This window comes from Hoplias malabaricus, chromosome 7, assembly GCF_029633855.1.
Source record: "Hoplias malabaricus isolate fHopMal1 chromosome 7, fHopMal1.hap1, whole genome shotgun sequence".
NCBI lineage: Eukaryota > Metazoa > Chordata > Actinopteri > Characiformes > Erythrinidae > Hoplias > Hoplias malabaricus.
The window spans coordinates 11,217,935-11,244,258 of record NC_089806.1 but is presented as its reverse complement, the minus strand read 5'-3'; the positions used below and the strand labels follow the sequence as shown (position 1 = coordinate 11,244,258).

Genomic DNA, 26,324 nt, shown 5'->3' with positions numbered 1-26,324 from the left:
AAACTCATGCCATTACACCACACTGTAGTACTGTCGTCATAGGATGCTGATACACTGCACTGCAACAGAAGGGCTACAGTCTGCAACTGTGCCTCTGAAACAGCAGGTGGAGCTGAAATAAAGTGAGCAGTATGTAAAAATACATGTATTTGCAGATCTCAGACTGACCAGTTGATTTTCAGGTTGAACCACATTTGTTCGTATTTTGTGAATGTTATGATTGTGACTGTGACTTTTATTATTTTGGTTTCTCAGCAATGACAACAGATTTAAGGCTGAGATCCATTCCCAGTGCTGGAAATAGTAAACTCCTCAAAACCACCAAGCACAAGCCAGAATGCACTTAAGATATTGACAAATAAACAAGGTTTGTAGGATCCCAGATGAAGATTATGGATTCAAACCCTCCGGTAAACACAGTGTGACCTCTGCTCTATGTCCTTGTTAGGACAATGATTGACTGATGAGTGAGACCTATTTGTTTTATTGACATGGCCTGAAAGACTCAGGACCTGCAGTAAGATCATCGCAGCGCTGCACCCTCAGTGCTGCAACATGGACGCCTGCAAAACTCAGCTCTTGCTCTGCGTTATCCTTTGTGCAGGTGAGCTTCAATATCAACAGAATATCTCACCATCAGAACATAACCTTCATTCTTTTCATTTAGAAAAAATGCAATGTTTTACATTGTCTCAAATAATTCAATCAAAGCAGAATAATCCACAATGAATGGCTATTAAGTTCAATTCAAAACTTATTTCCTCCTTCTTTTGTAAAGTTTTTCAGCACAAATTTATAGGTTTAAAAAAAACTTTTGAGTGCAAACTGTGTATTTATACTTCTGTCATCAACAGGTTTATTGACAGAGCAGACTGTGAGTGCAGGTAAGAGATAACAATATTTACACATTTCACATTTTCAACATTATTTTTTAAATGCTGAATAAATATAACATGCATATTTTTGTTCTCACACACATATGTATATATATATATATATATATATATATATATATATATATATATATATATCTTAAAAATACGTAAAATGTATAAAAATATATAAAATGTAAAATCTTATTTAGGTCCAGACTGCAGAAAACATAACTAAACATAAAGAAACCTCTGTGTCCTTGGTATTTGACGTGCACTTTAGTGTGTCGTTGTTTGTCCGATTGTAGTATGAGTGTAATAATTGCTCTGTGATTTCACATCTGTATTGTTTTTATCCCACACAGATGTTCTGGACTCATACAGTAAAACAGATGGTGCTTGGCTCCTCACTTTGCTTAAAAGCCAGTACTCTGTAAAATCAGTGGAGGACTGTGCTGTTAAATGCGATACAGAGACACTGTTCACATGCAGGTAAGGTACTGTATTTAACGAGTGGCTTAGTGAAGTGGGTAATGTATCTACCCTCCACATGGTACACCATGGTTTGACTCCTTGCTTTGGCAGAAACACAACCCTGCACTTATCTGAGTCCTAAGAAAAGACTCCAAAAACTGCATAAGTGCTCCTCTGGTACATGATTAAAGTTGTGATTAAGAGCATGTTCCAAATGTTGTCACTGTAAATATAAAAGTACATGCTGAACCTTGTTTGTAGCACTGGTCTCTGGTGGCTAACCCAATTTCCTCTGCTCTAATGCATCTTGCAGGTCCTTTATGTACATTGAAAAAGATCGAGACTGTATAACGGTGCCAGCCAACTCTAAGATAGAGCCAGTGCTTCGTAGAATGGGTATGGTCCTGTTTGAGAAGAAAGGTAAGGACTTGAGTTTTATTTTATTCAGATAATTGTTCACATTCTTATATTTTTATTTGGAACATTAGTCATTTCTAAACCATAGCACTGACTGAGCTCATCAAATTCATCTCAATAGTTCAACTAATTGCAAGGATTTTTATCTTTTATCTTTCCATCTGCACCTTTGTGTCCATCAGTTAATATATAATCTCCCCACAAGCAGAATGCCGTTTGATTTGCAAGACTAAACAAAGTCAAAAGGTGAAGAACATTATCTAAACACTTCCCGGCTGGTCTGGCATTGCATAAGTGTCCCGGGTTCCTGTCAACAGTGGTTTAACATCATCTTTCAGTCTGCTGTCACTTCTTCAGAGCTCTCCTCTCTTTTCTCTGATGAGCTACTGCTACATCCACAGTGCTACACAGTGGCAGTCTACAGTTCTATCTGTGGATAATGTCATTTGTGAGATACTGTGAGATGTTTTAAGAAACCAGAAAATGTTCTTGTAAAGCACCATGAAAAGAACATGTTTGTGTCCCCTTTTTATTAACTGTTGACAGTGATCACTAAATATTCAGTACCCTATTAAATACAGTACTGATTAATATTCTTTAAGCTGATTACTTTTGCAGAATCATTTCTCAATGTATTTGGCAATATATACATTTTTATAAGTCCATTAAAACATACATTCATTGTCTGTAAGCGCTTATCCAGTTCTTGGTCACGGTGGGTCTGGAGCCTACCCGGAATCACTGGGTGCAAACAGGAACACACCCTGGATGGGGCGTCAGTCCTTCACAGGGTGACACACACTCACAGGTTCACTCACACATTCACATCTACGGACACTTTTGTGTCACCAATCAACCTACCAACGTTTGTTTTTGGACTGTGGAAGGAAACTGGAGCACCTGGAGGAAACCCACGCAGACACAGGGAGAACACACCACACTCCTCAAAGACAGTCACCCGGAGGAAACTCACGCAGACACAGGGAGAACACACCACACTCCTCACAGACAGTCACCCGGGGCAGGACTTGAACCAGGTCTTTGGAACTGTGTGACTGTGACACTACCTACTGTACACCCATGCTACCGCTAAAAGCTAATTTATATACAGCAAAATTGATAAAGATATAATTTAAATATATATATAGTATATAGCCCTGTGAAGGACTGGCGTCCCCTCCAGGGTGTATTCCCGCCTTGCGCCCGATGATTCCAGGTAGGCTCTGGACCCCCCGCGACCCTAAATTGGATAAGCGGTTACAGATAATGGATGGATGGATATAGAATATATAATAAAAATATAAAGCTAGCTGTGGCCTATGAACTGGAAGTACAAACCTTAAGGGTCACAGATGCCATTAAAAGACTCCAGAACAGTCCAGAACAGCAAACCATGTGCAATGAATCATGGTTCATACCACCCCACATTGTTTCACATAATCGTAAAAACTGTATTGTGTTTGATTGCTCATTTTGGTTTGGAGATCTAAGTCTCAATGAGTCACCCCTTTCCCCAGTGAGTTCTCAGTGTTTCTCTCCAAGAGGTCCTGATTAGGCTCAGAGAGCATGCTGTTGCAGGCAGTGGAGACATACAAAGGCTGTTTCACCAAATCCCACTTTTACCTAATTTTTTTCCTGCTGTTATGATTCATTTTCCATGAAATGAAGAAAGACCTATATATAATAATGATATAAGAAACTCATGTATAGGAAGATTTTATAGGCAACATTATTTGGTAATAATGGCAAAAGCACGATTTAGAGATGTAACAATTTTGGCCGTTCGCTCCTAAGGAAGACTTCCTTTGTCACTGTCACGCCCTCGTCCTGTCATGTCTGTTTTCCCTGCCATGTGCTCTCTTAGCACATGGCTCTGTTTGTTGTTGTCCATGTCTCCGCCCTAGTCCCGCCTTTGTTCCGCCTCCTCGTCTGTGACTCATTTGTTACCATGCCCTCTCATTATCTGTCTCAGGTGCATCTCGTCTGTGTTTAGTATTTAAGTCCCCTTGTATCACTTCCTCCTGTCGGTCATTTTCACTGTTTCGGTCCCTCTTACCTCTGTCACGTTCTCAAGTCTGTCTGTCTCCGCTGTTTCTCGGTCGTTGTTTTTCACGTCATCATTTCATTTCGTTTCCAAGTCTAGTCTGTCTCTGCTGTTCTTCGTTTCGTTTCCCCTGTCGTTATTTGTTTTTCAGTTATCGTGCTTCCTTTCTTTTGAAGTCTGTTTTGTATTATTCTGTTTTGTTTAAATAAAATTCGCTGTGTGTTTTAGCGTGTGCGTCCGCCTCTGTCAGTCCGCCCTCCGCGAGTCTCTGACAGTCACAAATTATATGCGATGTCAACACTTCAGGGAGATTACAGTTTGAAAACCCACTAGAAACCTCTAATGAAATTTAAAAACCAGGGATGCTCCAGACCTTTTCTATGTCTAATGGCAGTCCTGGCAAAACTAGTTTCTCTTTGTTTGTTTTCAGTTCTTGCGTATTTAAAAGTGTTACTTTTAGATTGTTTTGAATCATTCATTTATTACTTGTAAATGATTTGATTATTTTATAAATGAATTTTCTACATAGGGCTGTGTGATTAAGCAGAATACTTTACATTAGGAAAAACAAAAGTGAATAGACACATTTAAGGCTATAACATTATATTATTATATTATATATATATATAGTTAATTTGCTATTATATATTCTTCTGATATGATATATTTGGAGAGGGACAGGAATAACTGGGATGTGACGGGAAGTTCTTCTACACAGAACTCATTAATCATAAATAAGAGAAATGGCTTTTTATCATGAAGATATACATGGTTTTTTTTGCTTCTTCTCAAGTGATTCTGGAGGGGGAAGTGAGGTGGTTTAAAACTTTAATCAACATTACACCACTGTATGATTTCTGATATCCAAGATAAAGTCAGCTGCTTAAAAATGATTGTAATTTCCCTTTTGCTATGCCTTCAGAGTCTGAATATCAGTTCAGTTCATTTCAGTTAAATCTGTTATATTTTCCACAAACAGGTGCTATAAAAGTCCAAATTACAAATTATAAATATACTATAACATAATAATGAAGTACAAGTTCAAGGCACAAATAATTTAGCAGCAGTGAAGGTTCAGATTTCTATAAAAATAGTTTAGGAATTATACAGAATTATACAAAATTGCAGTAGAAATATGTCAGTGGAGTCACTCACTCGATGGAGTAAAAATCCAGTGGAACATGGAAAAGAATGTAGACATTATTAATTATGAAAATTGAGGCCAATGTGTCGAGTTGTCTGTGTTAGTGCAAATACAATTTAAATGTGTATATCATGATGAAGGAGTTTGGTCTGTTCTCCCTGTGTCCGTGTGGGTTTCCTCCGGGTGCTTCGGTTTCCTCCCACAGTCCAAAAACAAAAAATACACCCTCCAGGGTGTATTCCCGTCTTGCGCCCAATGATTCTGCGTAGGCTCTGGACCCACCGCCACCCTGAACTGAATAAGGGTTACAGATAATGAATGAATGAATGAATATCATGACGACAATGTTTAAAAGCTATATCGTCTCCTTTGCTTCAGTGTCCTCATGAATGTAGCATGTTCCTCCTCTAACGTTCATTTTCCTCTCATTCAGCATATTTACTGGAGTGTGTAAATGGCACTGGCACTGACTACAGAGGGACAAAGACCAAGACAAAATCGGGGATACTTTGTCAGCGATGGGACAGTACATACCCTCATATACCACAGTATGTGTAAAGTTTTTACAGATTTTTTAGCAGGATTACCTCACCATGTGTGTGATATGCTTTATTCTGCCTGACAGCATCACCCCAAAGACTCATCCAAAAGCAGATCTGGAGTCTAATTACTGTAGAAACCCTGATGGTGACAAGGGAGGGCCCTGGTTACACTATGGATGAAAAAAAGCGATGGGAGCACTGTGACCTCCAGGACTGTACAGGTACAGCAACCACCCAATTTCTACACAGTGTAGTCCACCTATTTATCATCTTCTGAAGTGTGTTCTTCTTCATTTACAGAGGAATGCATGCACTGCAGTGGAGAGAACTACAGAGGCAAGGTCTCCACCACCAAGAGCGGTCTGGCCTGCCAGCGCTGGGACTCCCAGAAACCACATAATCATGGATATATCCCTTCGGTGTAAGCAGGCTTTATACTGCCTTGGTGAAGTAGACCTGCTCTGCACACTTTAGTGTTTTTGTCTGTTTTACCAACCCCATTTCAACTTGTTGGCTTAGATCAGGTATATCACAGCAGGACACAGTCTATATTACCACTGTCCAAGGTTGTTTACATCATTAAATGTCTTTACTTTTACTTTCCAGCTGCCATTTTGAGATATCTTCTTTTTTTCAGACAGCACAGATATGCAGTTGTTGTGTCTTGTTTTGTGTTGTTTAGTCTTCCTGAGAAGTACCTGGAAGAGAACTACTGCAGAAACCCTGATGGCGAGCCCAGACCTTGGTGTTTCACAGAGAGTCCAGCCAAACGCTGGGAGTCCTGCTCCATTCCTCGCTGCAGTGAGCATCTTTTCTCCACTATAGCTCAGACCAGTTGAACGGTACACTGTACATACAATATGGCTATTTCTTTCCACACAGCATCTCCACCACCTACCACCATGCCTCCGCTGACATGCACCACTGGAGATGGCAGCAGTTACAGAGGCACAGTGTCTGTGACAGAATCAGGAAAAACCTGCCAGAGCTGGGCATCTCAGGTCCCTCAGAAACACTCGAGAACACCAGACAATTACCCCTGCAAGTGAGTTAATGGCTTTATAAAGCTTTAGAAATGTCCAGCCTCCTCGCCTGAATCTTTCCAATCACAGCACTGGACCCAGGTTTATGTGAGAGCAGAACGATTAATTTAAACATAGCAAAACAAACTCAGTATGTGGGCTGAAATAAGAGCAGAAAACATCCGTGGCAACAACAGGGACTCAAGGGAAAATGGCTAAAAACCAGAGCTTCTGCTCCACTCTTCTCACTCCTGGGCATTTTGACCAAATAATATCACAGATATTTATTAAGACCTTGGAACTGTGTTAATTTGCGTAAATGGGGCATGGAGTGTGAAAGATCTGGAGCTCATTGGTAAGCTTGTTGTGTTTTATGGACAAACCTGGGTGGGTGTAGTGGGGTGCGTGCTATAAACTTGGGTGGTGTTGATATTTTCCTATATGAAAATGCAGATGTGCCAGATGCATGTAAATAGTTTGCTGAAAGGCTGTATTCCAATTATAAGAGGTGCCGGATCTTGTTTTGGCAGGAGAAAGCTCAAATTAAGCACGGGTTATAATAGCTCATTTAAGACACTACAGCAAACCATTTTTTGAACTAAACCATTGTTAAAGCCTCATATATCAAAACAGATGAAATTAATTCTGTGATAAGGCATATTCTGATTATGTCGCTGACATCCACAGCCTACAGTTAGTTAATCAGCTGCTGTTGGCTGTAAATGTAGACCAACAACGTTTACTTCTTTATACTTCCATTTTCAGCATTTAGTTTACAGCAAATAAAAATCTGAAAGATCTTACATCATTGTTAAGATTGAAAAAAGGAACAAGTCTTGTGTAAGGATTTTTATTGGTACAGTGTAGTGTTTACCTAAGAATAGACATGAAGTAGCAGTAGTATTCCCTTTGTAACGGAGCTCTCGTCCATTCCATACTCAGGACATTTTAGAGAGGGTTAACCAGGAACAAAAGCACAGACAATTTATATGGTTTTAAGGACTCTTTTATTCAACTCTCTGTGATCATGGCGGTGCCTGTCCAGCACACTTATTTTCTGAACTGAAACTGAAAAATAAACACAAACGATCATGCTTATCTCGCACTATTCAGGGTGGCCAAGCAAGGTTATGGTTAAACCCTACAATTTGTAATCTTACCTGTATTTGGCCCAGGCCTATAGCCTAAAGGTATTTAAGGGGGAACTCAGCCATTTTCGGGGTGGCTGGCTGGGGGTGCAGACCTTAACCTTTTGATTGATAATATATTATATTAAGTGTTGATTATCTTTAACTGTTGGTACTTGGGTCAAAATAAACTTCTATTGCATTTGAACTCCTGGTTGTGAATCAGTTTTCGACAACCATTCAGCTATCCTGCAACATCCTTATTACACAATACACTACATTATATTGTTTTATCAATGCATCATGCTTGTCAAAACCTCTTAAGTTGGTACCTCTCAGTACATGGTAAACCTGAGTTTTCCCCCGAGGAGCTGTACATGTGTAAAAGTTATGATATGTGGGAGTTAATGCACCTTAAAAATATAATATACAGAACATGATACAATTGTGTTCCCTAAATAAAGATACCTCCCAGAGTAAAGGTACTAACGTAAGTAACCGTACCCTTCTTTTAAGTGAAGTCCTGCCTGTAACATGATTTACATTAAGGGATTCTCTATTTGAGTGTCTGCCAAATGCCCTAACTGTAAATGTAAAATTGTTGAACAATACATTTGACACACTCAGAATATAGGATTAAACACAAAGAGGCACAGAGCCTGGGCACATTGAGAATTGAGGCTGAAGCAGAGGGGGGTACTGTGCTTTACTCTGGCAACCCCTTATCTTTGGAATGAGATTTTATCCTTGGCTTTTATTTCATATTCATTTTGTTTTAGTTCTGTGAAAGTTTTTTTTTCTTATCTTATTGTTATAGTTATTTGTTTTATTGTTCTTTGTCTTAATTGTACAGCACGTTAGTCAGATCATGTGCTTTATAAATAAATGTACATTAACATTGACATGTGCGTCTGCTCCAGAGGTCTTGACCAGAACTACTGCAGAAACCCAAACAACGAAAGAAAACCCTGGTGTTACACAACTGATCCAGGCACCCGCTGGGAGTACTGCAATGTGTCGATCTGTGGAGATGAGCCCCATCCCGGTCAGTTGTCCTGCACAGGTTTTTGTGTTTTGTGTCTTTAGTCTTCTGGCTCCAGCACTTTTCTGTGTGTTTGACTGTGTTTCTCAGCTGATTTACCAGATAAACATTACTGTGTAAGCATGATGCATTTTGAATGCAATGTTGTCCTCTCAGATGAGCCCATTATTGCTCCGAATGAGGACTGTTATGAAGGAGATGGCAGCACATATCGAGGAGTGACGTCAGAGACCATCACTGGAAAGAAATGCCAGTTCTGGAGCTCTATGCAGCCTCATTCGCATAGGAAGACACCTCAGGTGTACCCCAATGCGTAAGACAACACAAGCTGATCTACTGAATTACATTTAACAAGTTCAGATTGGTCATATGACTGAAATAAGGAGAAACTCTTTGACTAAGGAAAAGGTCTGAGCTCTAGATCTACAAACCAGATTCCAAAAAAAGTTGGGACACTAAACAAATTGTGAATAAAAACTGAATGCAATGATGTGGAGGTGCCAACATCTAATATTTTATTCAGAATGGAATACAAATCACAGATCAAAAGTCTAAACTGAGAGAATGTATAATTTTAAGGGAAAAATATGTTGTTTCAAAATTTCAACAAATCCCAAAAAAGTTGGGACAAGGCCATTTTTTACCATCATGTGGCATCCCCCCTTCTTACTACACTCAACATCTGGGGACAGAGGAGACCAGTTTCTCAAGTTTAGAAATAGGAATGCTCTCCCATTCATGTCTAATACAGGCCTCTAACTGTTCAATTGTCTTGGGCCTTCTTTGTCGCACCTCCTTTTTAAGATGCACCAAATGTTCTCTATAGGTGAGAGATCTGGACTGCAGGCTGGCCATTTCAGTCCCCGGATCCTTCTCCCACGTAGCCATGATGTTGTGATTGCTGCAGACTGTGGTCTGACATTATCTTGTTGAAAAATGCAGGGTCTTCCCTGAAAGAGATGACATCTATATGGGAACATATGTTGTTCTAGAACCTGAACATAGTTCTCTGCATTAATGGTGCCTTTCCAGACATGCAAGCTGCCCATGCCACAAGCACTCATGCAACCCCATACCATCAGTGATGCAGGCTTCTGAACGGAGCGTTGATAACAGCTTGGGTTATCCTTGTCCTCTCTGGTCCGGATGACATGGCGTCCCAGTATTCCATAAAGAACTTCAAATTGTGACTCATCTGACCACAGAACAGTCTTCCATTTTTGCCACACTCCATTTTAAAAGACCCCTGGCCCAGTGCAAACGTCTGAGCTTGTAGTGCTTGCTTAGAAATGGCTTCCTCTTTGCACGGTAGAGTTTCAGCTGGCAACGGTGGATGGCACTGTGGATTGTGTTCACTGACAATGCTTTCTGGAAGTATTTCTGAGCCCATTCTGTTATTTCCTTGACAGTGGCATTCCTGTTTGAGGTGCAGTGACATTTAAGGGCCCGGAGATCACGAGCATCCAGTAGAGTTTTATGGCCTTGACTCATACGCAGAGCAATTGTTCCAGATTCTCTGAATCTTTTGATGATGTTATGCACAGTTGATGATGATGAGTCTTTGCCATTTTACGCTGGGTAACACCATTCTGGTATTGCTGCACTATCTTTCTGTGCAACAATGGTGGAATTGGTGATCCTCTTACCATCTTGGCTTCAGAGAGACACTGACACTCTGAGAAGCTCTTTTTATACCCAATCATGTTGTCAATTGACCTAATTAGTGTTAATTGGTCTTCCAGCTGTTCGTTATATGCTCAGCCACCTTTTTCCAGCCACTTATTGCTACTTGTCCCAACTTTTTTGGGATTTCTTGACACTGTGAAATTTTGAATCAACATTTTTTTCCTTTAAAATGTTACAATTACTCAGATTAAACTTTTGATCCGTCATCTATGTTCTATTGCAAATAAAATATTGACATTTGCCATCTCCACATCATTGCATTCAGTTTTTATTCACAATTTGTTTAGTGTCCCAACTTTTTTGGAATCCGGTTTGTAGGTCTTTTTGGGGATGGGTATTAAAGTGGAGCATTTGAAGCAGACAGGTGCAAAACACAACTTCAGTGATATTTCAAAGATGTTTGTGAAGACAGGTGCTGTTCTGTGCAGGCCCTCGGACATGAGAGTGAGACTTCCTCCCTCACTATTGTTTCTTATTGTTTTCCACACAGATCTTCAGGGCAGGATGAATGGGTGGCTAAGTGTGAGGAGAGTGTGAACTGGTGCTGAATTGTTGTGTGGTACTGTAGGCCCCCATTGTCTGCGAGCCCCTTTTGTCTCTGGTAATGTTCTGCAGACACATCCAGGCAGTTGATGGCTTGTTGGTGGACATCACTCAGCTTTGAGCCTGAGTAGTTCTTTGCTGCTCAGATTTTCAAGTGAAAAGGCTGCTGTTTGTTTGTTACAAGTCTTGGTTGTTTCCCGGGTCTTGCATGCTTGTTGTGTTCCAGTATCCCAGGATCTACTCATTTTTTACTTTTGAACTTTAAACAGTTTTAAAAATGGGTCACAAAGTAGTGCTACAAATAGTGTTTTCTTATAAACACAGGCACAGGGTCCTGGGGCTTTGTTGGTCCAATCCCAGCCTCAGGTTCCTTTCTGTGAGGAGTTAATTTTTAAGTATTAATCTTTAAGTATCACCAGGAAGGAAGATGCTCAAAGAATTCTTTGGGGAGAACAGAAGAATAAAGAAACGCAGTCAAAGATTCTCTCTTATCTCTCATTTATTGAACAAAAGCATGCAGTATGTATATGACCCCATTCACGCACACCATCATGCATTATTACATTAACCCAAACATTCCCTTATTGGTGGATCCTAGTTTATTACTGTCAGGGAAAAAAGGTTGCATATGTGGGGTGTCTTTCAGTTTGTTGACTCCCTTCTTCCACTCTATTTAGTCTCCCCAACTCCCTCAGAATTGCTCTTTTCAGCACTTTCCCACAGTCTCCTACAATTTTCACAACTTGTAGTGAAACACGACAGTGGACTTGAAAATAAGAAAAATAACAATCGGATTGATGTGTAAACATTCAGCTTAAATTGAAATGTTTTAACCAAAAAACAGGGTGAGACAAAGTCTCAGGACACCCCTTTAAGTGTTGTAATGGGTGTAGTTAATGAGTGAGGGGCCTATCTTTTAAGCTATATTCGGAACATGGATGCCATCTTGAAAGCTGCCATATTGGATCAAGGGCAAGGGCAAGGGCAAAGGGAAGGTGGTCATGCAACATGTCAAAGAAGACAAGAATTTTCTCAGAAATCGGTTGTTACAATCTTTGATTGCTATGATTTGCAATATCTCTTATGGTTCAGAAGTTATTATGGTTCAGAACTCAGAATTATTATAAACTGCATTTATTAAATTGCAGTCAGTTCACCAGGCAGGTGTCTGGATCTGGAGGTGTCAAGGAAAGTTGTAACACCAAGTTGAACAGCATATTGTTAACCCCCTTTCTCCAACTCTCAGAGACTTGCGGAGGAACTTGTGCAGGAATCCTGATGGTGACCGAGCTCCTTGGTGTTACACCACTGACCCCTCAGTGCGCTGGGAGTACTGCAGGATTGACCGTTGTTCCAGCCAAACCACCTTAGCGACTCCTCAGCCTCCTACCAGACCTTCCGCTGCTCCATCATTTCTCCCTCCTCTTCGAACCACAGCTGCAACACAGAAAGGTCTGCCTTTTTCTAAAAACCTTTGGTGTTGTTCAGACACCTAACTCAGATCTGATCTTCTTCAATATCCAGTTTGAACAGGACTATGTAGTATGGTCTTAGAGGCAAAAATGAAAAACATATCAAATCTAACATCTATTTCTAGTTGGATTCACACCACATTGTTAGTGGTTTTATATATGAATCATATTACATCTCACATGAACTTGTGGCTTGTGGACATACACTGTTGGAAAAACTGTTACTGTGGTGGTGTCCTCAGGGGTACATTTCTGTACATTTTGTTAGGGAACATAATTGCACCTTATTTTATATTAATTGTAGATTCCAAAATCCATTTCATCTCCAGGAATTGTTGTTTAATTTTACACAATTATATAATGACCACTTACAAATATTCACCTCTCCTTCTGGAGAAAAGAATGTAATATACCTTTAGGGAAAACAACTGGACTTTACACACTTGCTGTACATTTAATTAAAGATACATTTACACTGTGTGTATCTTGAGTGTATTAATTTTGTGTGTGTTTGTTTTACCACCCTTACTCTGCTCATACAAGCATTGTGACTGTGACAATCAGTGTAACTACACCTACAAAATAACTACAATCTGACCACACAAATTCGACTAATCAACTTGTAACATGCCATGTGAACACTTTGTCTAAAAATCTGATTTAAGAAACAAACTGAGCAAAATCCCAGGAGCAAAGTGAACAAAGCCCTACTCTTTTGTTTGTCTCGTGAGTTCTGATCCAACTTGTGCTTTCATGTTGAACTTATGCCTTTGACTGAAGACTGTAAGGAAGGGAATGGCTACACCTACCGGGGTCCGACATCGAAGACCATCACAGGAGTGATCTGTCAAGCTTGGGCCGCCCAGACCCCCCACGTTTCTAACTTCAGTCCTGTAACAGACCGAGACGAGGGCTTGGAGTCCAATGTAGGTCACAGAGTTTGTTAAAGGGATGGTTATTACACAGTATTTATTTTCACTTTTAATAATGTGCTTTTGTTTGAACGACTCTGATTGGCTAGGAATGCAGAAATCCCGATAATGACATCAATGGGCCTTGGTGTTACACTACAGACCCTAGTAAGAAGTGGGACTACTGTCAAATCCCAGACTGTGGTACGGATTCTCTCTCTTTTATAGTTACTGAGCAGTTCTCCCTCATGAGAGACTGTATTGAACACCTTCTAACTACACCACTCACATTTCAGTTTCACTGTTCTTAATGAGTCCTTTATAGCAGTTAGTGATAAAGAAGCTGGAAAAAGCTATTTTATTACTGTGTTTCAGTATCAGACACTGACCTGAGTTGTGGAAAGCCGCTAGTGAAACAAAGGCGCTGCTTTGGTTGGCTTATCAGTGGATGTGTCTCTAAGCCTCACTCCTGGCCTTGGCAGATCAGCCTTAGAACCAGGTATAAAACTGTCACTTTAAACATTGTGTGTGCCACCGTTACGCCACAGGGGGGCAGCCATGGTTAGTTATGGTTCTCAGACTGGAAAATGCAGAAGGGGAGGTGAAGGAACAGTACTTCCTCCTCCTTCAAAATTAACTGCTGACACTTGACCCTGAACTGCTCCCCAGATGCAGTGGATGCAGGAGTGTGGTCAAATTGGGCCAAGACCCACCCAGTCAACCAGAACTTACATGTACCAACACACTGTCCTTTCAGTTCCACACAAATACACATTCCCACGCATTTACAGCTGAAGTGTGAGGGGATGTAAAATACAGAATTGACCCATATTTGGACACTAAAACTGTGTTTCATTTTGAACCGGCGCAGGGCGGTTTCTCTGTATTTTTGAGACTGTTAAGTCGATTATTTCTTTGAGACATTTGGAGGGAGGGGCGATACTTCACAGACAGAGAATGTGCTTCTTATTAGCCTATCAGCACCCAGAGTTATCTGTCCATCATTCAGTGCTGCAGCCAATGGATTCACACTCCCTCCTACAGGGGGACCTCTTGCTGCAGCGCTGAGAGTAACAGGTCAGAGCTGAAACACTGGGAACAACTCAGCTTTCAGATAGAACTAAGGCACTGTGTACTGGAGACACTACATTACATTCTCCTTCAAGACATCTGTGATGACAATAAAGCTGACTGTACTTTAGAATCAAAGTCATTCTTTATACAAAAAAATCATTCATTCATTCATTCATTAACTGTAACCGTTTATCCAGTTCAGGGTCGCGGTGGGTCCAGAGCCTACCTGGAATCATTGGGCACAAGGAGTGAATACACCCTGGAGGGGGTGCCAGTCCTTCACAGGGCTACAAAAAATCTATTCAATTAATTTCATATAAGATGAACCATATCAAGTGTCAATAGTCATATCAATATTCTTAAATAATGAGACTAGTCTGTATATTAAACATGTGACATAACAGTTCAACAATGACAGCTAATGTGTTTAAGAATAACTACATAAGACATCTTCACTGGGCATTTAAGTTAAATATGGTAATATAATGAGGATTAGACTGTCTTTAGACCTCTTAAACCGATTTTCATTTCAGATCTAATTGTGATTAACCAACAATTAAAAATAGTACAGCATTCATAGATTAATACAGTATTTACAAAATACATGGACAGATTCTGCTTTACCACTGTTCAGAAATGCTCCCCCTAGACCCCATAATCCTTAATCCAGTTTAAAAAGGTTAGCACCCTGTGATGTGAAAGGCGTATGAGCTGGAAATGCTCCATACAGTGTAAACTGCACAGTGAACCCCCCCCCCCCCCCCCACACACACACACAGACACACACACCTGCCAACAACATCGCTTTTTGGCTATGCCAAAACTGAAACCAGTGCCAAGATCAATTCCTCCACACCCATAAGGTTTGCATTTGTACATTATGGATATAGAGCATTTTGGCTTTTTGAGAAAGTGTGGCTTTGTTTCAAAGGTTTGGTGTTCATTTCTGTGGTGGAGCATTAATCGACAAGCAGTGGGTTCTGACAGCAGCCCACTGCCTGGAGCGGTAAGTCACAGCTTGTGTCTTCCTCTATGAAATTTTTATTGCTCTAAAATTCAGTTTGCTGATATTTTCCCAACTGTGTAAACGATGAACACCTCTATCTCCAGTTCCACTAAACCTTCTGCCTACAAAGTGCTTCTGGGAATCCATACAGAGGCAGCAACTGAATCCTCCAAACAGGTCAGAGACTTGGAAAAGATTGTGATGGGACCAACAGGAGCAGATATCGCACTTCTCAAGCTAGACCGGTGAGAAGACATCTCATAGGATGGTCAAGAGAGAGCAATTGTTGTGATAACTGCTAAGGTGACTTGTTTACTGGACAAATTAAGAGCTAACCATCTAGAAAACTGGCACATTGCACTGTCTTCTAACATTGGCCATACCTAACTCAACATGCAACACAACTCCTTGTTCAGACGTTAGTAATCTCCCGTCTTGACTATTGCAACACCCTCCTGACAGGTCTTTCGGCCTGTGCTGTGAGACCGCTACAGATGATCCAGAACGCTGCAGCACGCCTGGTTTTCAACCAGTCTAAAAGAGCACATGTCACGCCCCTATTAGTTGAGCTGCATTGGCTACCCTTAGCAGCTCGCATCAAATTTAAATCACTAATGATGGCCTTCAGAGTATTCACTGGCTCTGCTCCCATCTACTTCAATAGACTCTTAAAACCATATGTCAGTGCCTGCCCTCTCCGTTCCTCAAAGGAGCGCCAACTAACATGGCCACCCCCCCGTACAGGTCAGTCGAGGCTATTCTCATCTCTGGTACCACACTGGTGGAATGAGCTTCCAAGCACTATCAGAGCAACAGAAACCCTCTCTGCATTCAAGAAATCCTTCCAGGATTTCTCTTCCAGGAGAGAAAACTCTTCCAGGAGTATCTCTTGCACTGAAAGTCTTTCTTTAATGCACTTATTATTTCCTGGCATATTGCACTCAATGTAAGGTAATTTGTATAAATTGTGCTGTAGTTTGAATGCTAGATCCTCTTTTGTAAGTCGCTTTGGAGAAAAGCGTCTGCCAAATACATAAATGTAAATAAGTGAAGTTAGGTAATAACATAATTTTGGGAGTAGGACCACGCCTGAACTCCTCCTCTCAGCCCTATATATACCCTGCAAATTCACGCCATTTCCGTGTCGGACAAACTCGCCTCATTTAGTTCAGGAGATGGATCTCGACTCGACTGCTTCACGACGTCAGCTCGCTCCTCCGCGCTGGGTCATTCCTGCTGATCCCCATATTCGGAGCCGTGTTCGGCCTTTATCAAGCCCACTGAGCCTCCTGTTTTAAACTTGCTCCGGCTAAACAGCTATGGGACTGCCGGATCTGAAGTTCCGTACAGCCGTTGTTGCGCCTGCAACCGCTTCAACCGTTCTATGCTCTGCTGTCTTACCCGCTCTGGATCAGTGCTCTGTTCTCCTGCTTCTCCTCATGCTGCATTCGGCCTCCCGAGTGACCCCCCGCATCTGCCTCCGATGTTGGCGCAAGGCTTCGAGCCTCCCCTTATCTTCATCTCCGGCTATGCTGCTACAGGACTGCCTCGCGTTTTGGGGAACGCGAATCTACCGTTGTCACGGCTGCTGCTCCACAGCTACGAGCTCTACAGTGCCTTGAGAGTCCCATTTCCTCCTCTCCGACAGAACAGCCTCAGTGTTCCAGCAACGTGCTCCGAAAAAAATGGCATCCCCTTCATTCACTCAGCTAAAGAGAGAAACCCGTCTGCCGGTGTAAGGACCCCCTGCACAGCAATGTGATCACGTAACAACCTTCTATTTCCGACTCAACGCCCCCTGCTGGAGCATTCTTCGTCTTCCCGTTACCCTTTCTAGTTGTGTCTAAGCTGGAGACACAGGTCTCACAGGTCTGTGCCTTAGAGGGCTGTTTTGATTATAATATAATTATCTGAGCTGAATTGGATAATGGCTTAGAATCTGCAATATTTATGCACATCTCCAGGGCAGTAGTTTACCTACACTGCTTGCCAAGATGGTCCTATCTGAAATGTTGGAAAAGAAAGCAGGCAGCATGTTTAAGCCTCCGTTCAAAATCGGCTCCTCTTTCCATCTGAACACTGCCTTGATTGACAGCATTGCACCCATTTAGACATGTCTCTATGCATCATCCCACCCCTCCCTTTATTATCCCACCCCTCCCTTTATCATTCCACCCCTCCCTTTCTCTTCCCCTACATCTGTCTCTACGCATCATCCCACCCCTCCCTTTATCATCCCACCCCTCCCTTTTTCTTCCTATACATCTGTCTCTACACATCATCCCACCCCTCCCTTTCTCTTCCTCTACATCTGTCTCTACGCATCATCCCACCCCTCCCTTTTTCTTACTCTACATCTGTCTCTACGCATCATCCCACCCCTCCCTTTTTCTTCCTCTACATCTGTCTCTACGCACATCCCACTCCTCCCTTTCTCTTCCTCTACATCTGTCTCTGTGCATCATCCCACCCCTCCCTTTCTCTTCCTCTACATCTGTCTCTACGCATCATCCCACCCCTCCCTTTCTCTTCCTCTACCTCTGTCTCTACGCATCATCCCACCCCTCCCTTTTCAGCCCCAGCTGTATGCCTCAGACCTTCCAGCCCGCACCCCTCTATAGCAGAGGCGATTGCTCTAAGACTGCAAGGGAAGCTCAGCTTCCCCTAAAATGTCAAAAAATAAGTGATCAAATATATTCTTTTGTGTGTACATGTCAGTGAATAAATGCACTACAACGTGATCAACTTTTGTTCAGAATCAGCTTCTTATCACTGGTAAATATGCGGCTTTCCCGCAGATTCACAGTGATTTAAACAGTGAGGATGCTGAGCGTCCACAGAGTTCAATAGCAAAGCAGCGAAGTGCTTTGTCCCGCCCATCGGACGCTCAGCGTCTCTGGGGGTCTATGGGGCAGTGGGTTGGCCTCGGCTGGCCCGGACGCTCAGCTTCTGCATGATGATTGGATGATCTGTCTGAGGCTGAATCCCTTTTTGATTGACAGCGAAATGAGCGAATCAGCAATCCTTTGGTGTAAAGATCTGTGGGAGCATTAAATTTTCATTCTGTTCTGAGTTGAACCAGACTTTCTTAAACCTCTTAGCGGCATTTTCTTTGTTAAAAATGACTACTGACAAATAGAGCTTCTATTTCTGGCAGGTTTTTTTTGTAGCTGCTTGTGTTTGGAGACTGACTTCTATCATTCTTTCTGACTTCTATCGCAGTTTCTGTCCAGCAGGTACTGCTGAGCCCCTCCACCATCACAAAGCACTCACAGGCGGACACAAATCACATGGGCCAAGGCAGTTTAAGCAGCCTACCTCTGCTGGCCATTGAGAGGACACTAGTCAAGTCCCTGGAAAAGACGCCTTGTTAGTACGACAGAGTCACAGATCATTTTCTTGAAAAGGAACAGAGGATAGAATTTACGTATAAATAAACCGACACATTTTATGATGTAGGCCGAAATTGAGCTTCCCCTCCTTGAAAGACCAGCATCCGCCACTGCTCTATAGGTGCTGTGGTGGGCCTGTGTCCTGTCCAGCGCTCTGGGCACTCGATGCGGTTTTCTCACTGCATGGCTTCCTCATTGCTGATTCATTTTCTTTCCACCCACCCACCCCCTGTCTCTTCATCCCACCTTCTACACCTGCTGCTGCTCTATGCATCATACTTTCCAGCTCACACCCCCTCTACAGGTTGCTGTTGCAGGCCTGCCTCCTGCCTCGCGCTCTGGGCATTCTATGCAGTCTTCTTGCTGCACAGTTTCCTCACCATAGATTCGCTCTCATCCTATTGTCTCATTCTCCCAGCCTCTACATCAGCAGCTTGCATGCTTCATGGACGCTTATCCCAACCTCTTCAATTTGCGGCCGTGCCATACCCTGCCTCTAACATTACAATTCTCATTTTTCTATTTAGGTGCTGCTGCAGACCCTCATCCTGACTCCTCTGCTGATGTGCTTTTCCCACCCTCCGGCTTCCAGTTTATACTCTTTTCAGATGCTGCTGTGGACTATCATACCAGACCCTCCTCTGTGCTCCCTTGCTGCTCACACTCTACAGCTTCTAGCTCCTGCTCTGTCTTCAGGTGCTTCGTTGGACCTTCGTCCCCCACTTTTTGCTGCTGCACTACTCCGAGTCTCTGACTTTCCAGCTCATCGACTTCCCGAGTGCCATTACGGGCCATGTCCTAATCCTCTCCTTTGCGGCTGTTCCGCACCCTGCCTCTTCCTTTACAGCCCTCCTCTCTCATGCCACAGACCTTCATCCCAACCCCATAGCTTTGCGGCCGCACCGCCCACCTCCAACTTCTCAGCTTGAACTCTCTCCTCAGAAACTGCTGTGGACGCTCATCCCTATGCCTTCCCCTCACAAACAAACGGCACACCGCATCCACTGTACGGCTTGCACTCTCTCCTGCTGGATCTTACCTTCTGCTTCTGCTTGCAGCTAAGCTTCTCCTAGCAACTGCACCTCACACTGCCTCTTATATTACTGTTTCTTATATTACATACTAATTCTTCCAGCAGCTGCGGGCTTTCAACCTGACCTCTCCTCTTCGCGATCATGCTGCTTCGAGCCCCTAAGTTCCAGCTTATGCTCTCTTCTCAGGCGTGGCCTTGGACCAGCCCCCCTATGCAGCACTCAGGCCCTTGACACCACCTCAAATTCAATTCATCCTCTCACATGCAGCCTTGTCGCTCTCAGCTTCTAACTTTCCTGTTCGTGCCAGCAAGGACCTTAGTCTTTCATCTTTTGCAACAGCACCTCACCCTGCCTCCTGTTCACACTTATTCCTCCAGGTGCTGTGGACCTTCAACCTGTCCTCCTATCTCCACAACCACGCTGCTATCTAGCCTCTAAGTTCCAGCTTATGCTCTCTCCCCATGTTACCTTGGACCAGCACTCAGGCACTTGACGCCATCTCTGGCACCAATTTTTCATTACCCTCTAGGCATCTTCGTTATCTTTGAGTCAACTTTCTACCTTGTCTCCTTGCTTGAGCTCCTCAGCACATTTCAGATTTTTCTCTTTTCAGAGTTTTCTCCTGTGTGACACATTGTCTTCTCTCTATCTCGCCTTTCCTGCGGTGCTGACTTATTGGGCTTCTTAACTGGCCTCATCTGTCATCCCTCTAGATCACCATTCCGTTCTCCCTCTATGCCATTGGAAAGGCGCCACCAGGGCACACCTGCCAACGAAGCACATCTCGCTTTATTAATGCTGCCCTTCTGTAGTACATGACTTCAAGGCTGCTACTAATCCACTTTCCACCTATTGTTGCCAGCCTCAGACCCCTCACTATTACCCAATCACCATCAATTACACTGAAGTAGAAATTGGACTTAGCAACACTCTGTCCAGTGCATCCAGCCTGATGCACTATCATGGTGGCCCCAGATAAATGTCACTTTTATTGTTACACCGTAGCTTAATGACATCTAGCTGGTGATACTTTAAAATTCTATTATTGTTGATCAATTTGATTTCTGCCGACACAATGATCTTCTCCATCTTAAGACCAACTCTGACTCTATCACATTTCGCAATCATCACCCCTTTACTGCTGCGGCATCTGAATACTCAAATTACCAGTCACGCTAGAATTTCCATTATCATAATCAATAAAGGAAATTCAACTTACTCATGCTATTTCTCTACCGTCTCACATGACACTTAGTCATGCACCAGTTTATTAAAGGTAGTTCATTCAAAGACTCACTAACCCCTTTCATTCACCTGCACACAATCAGGACACCAATCAAACCCTTGAGCAGAGTACCTGAACCTGTCCATTCTGTAGCACTTAATGACCAGCATTACTGTAAATTTTTGGGGGTCTGGCTTCATAAGCCGCCCTGAACTCTTCCCCAAAATCTTCTGAGTTCACCTCCCCGTTTCAGCCTCTACGGGCGTGGTCCGTGCTGGCAAAGTGAAGTTATCCATCCATCCATCATCTGTAACCGCTTATCCAATTTTTTAGGGTCGCGGGGGGTCCAGAGCCTACCTGGAATCATCGGGCGCAAGGCAGGAATACACCCAGGAGGGGACGCCAGTCCTTCACAGGGCAACACACATTCACTCACACACTCACACCTACGGACACTTTCGAGTCGCCAATCCACCTGCAACGTGTGTTTTTGGACTGTGGGAGGAAACCGGAGCACCTGGAGGAAACCCACGCGGACACGGGGAGAACACACCAACTCCTCACAGACAGTCACCCGGAGCGGGAATCGAACCCACAACCTCCAGGCCCCTGGAGCTGTGTGACTGCGACACTACCTGCTGCGCCACCGTGCCGCCCCCAAAGTGAAGTTATGTAATAATATAATTTTGGGAGTTGGACCACGCCTGAACTCCTCCTCTCAGCCCTATATATACCCTGCAAATTCACGTCATTTCCGCGTCGGACAAACTCGCCTCATTTAGTTCAGGAGATGGATCTCGACTCAACTGCTTCACGACGTCAGCTCGCTCCTCCACGCTGGGTCATTCCTGCTGATCCCCATATTCGGAGCCGTGTTCAGCCGTTATCAAGCCCACTGAGCCTCCTGTTTTAAACTCGCTCCCGCCTCCACCCTGTCTTCACCCTTTTCTCATATTCATTTATCCAATCGGGGGGGTCCGGCTTCATACTCATTCATAAGCCACCCTGAACTCTTCCCCAAAAGACTTCTGAGTTCACCTCCCCATTTTGGCCTCTACGGGCGTGGTCCGTACTAGCAAAATGTAAATGTAAATGAAGAATTTTATTTCTTTGGTCACCTCATGTATAAATACCACCAGAAACCACTAGATTCGTAACGTTTTCTCTTTATCTACATACTGTACAGTATGTGTTTAGAGCTTTATCTTGGAGTTCAAAGTAACGTAAAAGACATATAAAAACTGTATTAAAATTACTTTACCACTAGAGCAAATCATCAACTGTGGTCATAAACATGGTGTCATTTTTATCTCTGACTGTGAGCACGTTTGCTAACCATCCACCACAGTGCATTCAATAATAATGGAGCTTTTTTACATAGTGATAAAAACCACTATGGAACACAGAAAGCTGATGTAATATTTCTTAGAAATTAGGTGATTTTTTTGTAAGCCAGGGATTAGCAAAATTTCACTGAACACTGAAGAATCTCGACAAAATATTTCAAACTCCTTGCCACCCAGTTGATCTCAGATTGTAGAAAATGTCCTAATTATAACTTTGATTTAAAAAATCCCTGTTTTGCAAATCAACAATAAAGACTCTCTCTCTTACCTCAGGCCTGCACTGATAAATGACAAGGTGCTGCCAGCATGTTTGCCTGAGAAAGACTACATTGTCCCAAGTGGAACTGAGTGCTATGTGACAGGATGGGGAGAAACACTAGGTATGTTACATAAGAACCTATGGCTATATGTAGGCCTTCTTTATTTGTTTGATTTTGTCATTCATAACTAATGCATTTTACATAGATCCAGTCTTTACAAATACTGCAGTGCTTCATTTACTGGGTCACATTTCACATTCATACACTAAAAAGGTTACAAAAGATTATAAAATAACTGTAAAGAATAGTTTCTCTCTCTCTCTCTCTCTCTCTCTTGCTGTGTTGCTCTTATTTTCTCTACTATGTTGATTTGTTTTTCAGGAATGGGTGGGTCAGGTACTTTGAAGGAGACTGAACTTACAGTTATTGAAAACAAAGTGTGTAACCGTCCAGAGTACATGAACAACCGGGTGAAGGACCATGAGATGTGTGCAGGGACCATAACGGCAGGAGCCCACAGCTGTGAGGTAAATATAATAATAATAATAATAATAAATTATTATTATTATTATTAACTAAATATCTACCTCACTCATTCTCACGCACTCTCTCACTAACCCACTCACCCACAACATGCACCAACTCAAACACTTTCAAACTCACTAATTCAGTCACTCACTCTTCATTAACAAAATGCCTCGTCCCCAGCAGCTTGCTAATGAGCTCATGATGTGGATTAGTTGTTTTGGAGTGGGGGGTCATTGAATGGGTGACACCACTTTGAATGGGTGACACCTTTGGTGCTTCGTGACCTGCGTCACAATAATGATACTGTGTTCATGTTTATTCAAAATATAGTCCAAAATAGTTTTAAAATTATGATAATTTAATGTTTTTTCATTTATATTATATGTAAATAATATAAAATTTTTAACACCCCTCTCCCTCCCTCTCTCTGTCTCTTTCTCTCTCTCTCCCTCTGTCTGGTCTCTCCCACTGTCTCTCACACACACACACAAACACACAGGATGAGAGTGGAAGTCCCCTGGTGTGTCTCTCTCAGAACACCTTTGTTCTACATGGTGTATCGTCGTGGAGATTTGACTGTACTAACCCCATGAAGCCTTGGGTATATGGCAGAGTTTCCAAGTTTGTTGACTGGATTGAAAAAGTGATTAACCCTTTGGGACCAGTACAGCACTAGTGTTGCAAAATTTCCTCTCTGCCCCCCAAGCACAAAGCCAGCTGAACCAAAAACTAAACCGCCTTATTTTTCTTATGTATTATTGGCTCTTTGAGTCATACTGTCTCGACTCTCATGCAGCTCAGCAGAGCAGACAGGGACTGTGAACAGGAGCATGATTTGAGTTTAAACTAAACCCTGCATGGTAGAGTTGGGTTAATTTTGCAAATTTATTGCTTGAAATTTCTTTCCTTTTCATATCTCTGTGGCTTCTATTGCCAGATAATCTCAGTAAATTCACCCTTGAAATATCTTTTCACATTTTTTACTTTGCATTTTAAATGCAATTGTTTTATATCGATAAGAAATCTCATCACTAACCCCTAATAATAAGCACCCAATTCCTGAGCCCATCTTTAAAGTGCATGTAGCCTTACGATACGTTTTCCTCTCTCTCCCTCTCACTATCTCTGTGTGCCATCTCATAGATGTCACATAGATGTGGTTATTGCCGGACTGCCTACCGGGCCGAGGAGAGGCATTTTTGCTTAATGACTGACACCTAATGTTAAAATGTGAATGCGCAAGTAGAAAGTGTTAGTTCAGCCATATTTCACAGAGAGAATTTAAGGTGGTGCTACTACACCGTCTGTTGTTAGTTCAGCTATATTTCACATTCCAGTTTGTGAACTAAACTTTCCATCAACATAAACTGGTTCACAAACCAGAAAAATGTATTCCCAGTTGGAACCAAAAAACAGTAGGTTCAGTGTGAACAGTGTCTGAATAATAAGAAATAAGAGGAACACGCTCTGTTTGTGTGTGTTTCTGGGGCTGTGTTCGGCTTAGTGTTGGTTAGTTCACAAGCTCAGCAGGATGGCTCGGCAACATTTACACACGTATTATATCTAACAGAGAGAGGAGGACTGTTGAATTTGACATTTTGTGGTGTTGTGTGTTTATAAAACTCCATATAACTGCACACAGCCTCCTTAATGTCTTCACGTCTTTTACTCTGACCTGTTACATTGAATAAATAAGTAATTGTAATTCTTAAAATCAACAAAATTGTCTTGGACTTCTTTGTTCTTTGGTGCTTAATCATGTAGTATTTATTTATAAAAATAAAAAAACAAGAAAAAAAATGTCAGTGTTATATTATTATATATCATATTACAAACTTTGTGCTTTTCTTTTCATTTCTGCGTTTCTGAGTCCTGCCCTTCATATTTTCTGTACAACACAACCACATGATAATAAAAACCACATGTTAATAAAGACATTAACATGAAGCACTAAAGCTTCTCCAGACTTTCCAGTGACAAGGGTATGTATTTGGGCTTTCCGGTTTTTGAAATACCCGAAACACCTCAGTGACAATACACCGTCTATATGGCCAATACTATATGGCTAATGATGGTCCGGCAAAACTAGGTTTACTTAGTTTTTCTTTGTGTAAATGTTTGTGTTTAAAGACATTCAAAAATCTTACAAGGAAGAGCTATCTTTGCACGGATTTAGGTTAATGCTAAATGCTTTAAATGGATTAGCAATTTGGCTAAGAATGCTAATATAAATATTTAAGGTTTAAATAAAGTCATGTATTGATTCTTTGTTTATTCTGAATTGAATATGCTTGAAGTTACTGTGTACAGCATCCCATGTACATTTGCCGATAACAGATTACCCATATTCCATAGCGTTGTTTGGTAAACCCTGCATGAGGTAGTGTCCAAAATCATTCACTATCCTCCTGAATTCAGTTCTCTGTAATAGAACACTGTATAGTGAATAAAGAGAATAGTAAATAGGGGGCCATTTTAAACATGACCTTGTACAGAATGGTTCACTATCCACTATCCCCTATATTACTCACTATATACACTATTTTAGTGGAATGATTTCAGTAGGACAGTGAACAATTTTTTACACTACTTTATGGTGGATTATGGGTGTCTGCTATCCTCTAACGTCAGCCTGTGTACATGGGTTGTACACTACTTATTGCAGTGCATTGTGGAATTGAGTGCACTAGAATGGTCCTCTATGTGAATACTACTTTGTCAAAACATATATCTCCATTTTTGTATACATAGTGTAGTATTGATACTGGTCAATACAAACCTTCCAAAGAAGTATTCCTAATCATACAATTGAGGTGCTTAAATGTAACTTATTTCGAATAGATTTATCGACCACATACAAAGGAATATGGCGCACTTCTCTAAGCAGAGAACTGAACCCTAGTCTTCTGTAAGAAGAGCAATCCACTCTCTGTTTCTCTGTAGTTTATTTTTTAAAGTCTAATGATGTCTAATGATGTCTGAAATCTGCATTCTGGTTAATGACAGTAACAACAATGACATTTCTAGTGAATATCCCAAGAGAAGAAGCAATTAAACATGAAGAAACACTTATCTTCAGCAATGTTTTTATTTGCTCTGAATGCATCATAAAAACAGGTCAATGTTCATATTTGTAATTTTATATTTATAACAAATACTCCTC

At 41.9% G+C, this 26,324-nt stretch overlaps 1 protein-coding gene across 1 annotated transcript; it reads left to right on the top strand.

Annotated features, from left to right (window-relative positions):
* Positions 1 to 502: 502 nt before the first annotated feature.
* Positions 503 to 24,917, top strand: LOC136702099 (plasminogen-like). Its single transcript, XM_066676983.1, is given in 21 exon segments — positions 503 to 604; positions 855 to 884; positions 1,238 to 1,364; positions 1,660 to 1,766; positions 5,385 to 5,499; positions 5,577 to 5,657; positions 5,659 to 5,714; positions 5,794 to 5,914; positions 6,176 to 6,294; positions 6,376 to 6,538; positions 8,563 to 8,687; positions 8,841 to 8,997; positions 12,160 to 12,365; positions 13,166 to 13,311; positions 13,407 to 13,500; positions 13,672 to 13,795; positions 15,302 to 15,376; positions 15,481 to 15,621; positions 22,647 to 22,753; positions 23,015 to 23,160; positions 23,661 to 24,917. Coding segments are annotated over 21 exon segments (2,466 nt in total). The 5' UTR covers positions 503 to 555; the 3' UTR covers positions 23,838 to 24,917.
* Positions 24,918 to 26,324: the final 1,407 nt, after the last annotated feature.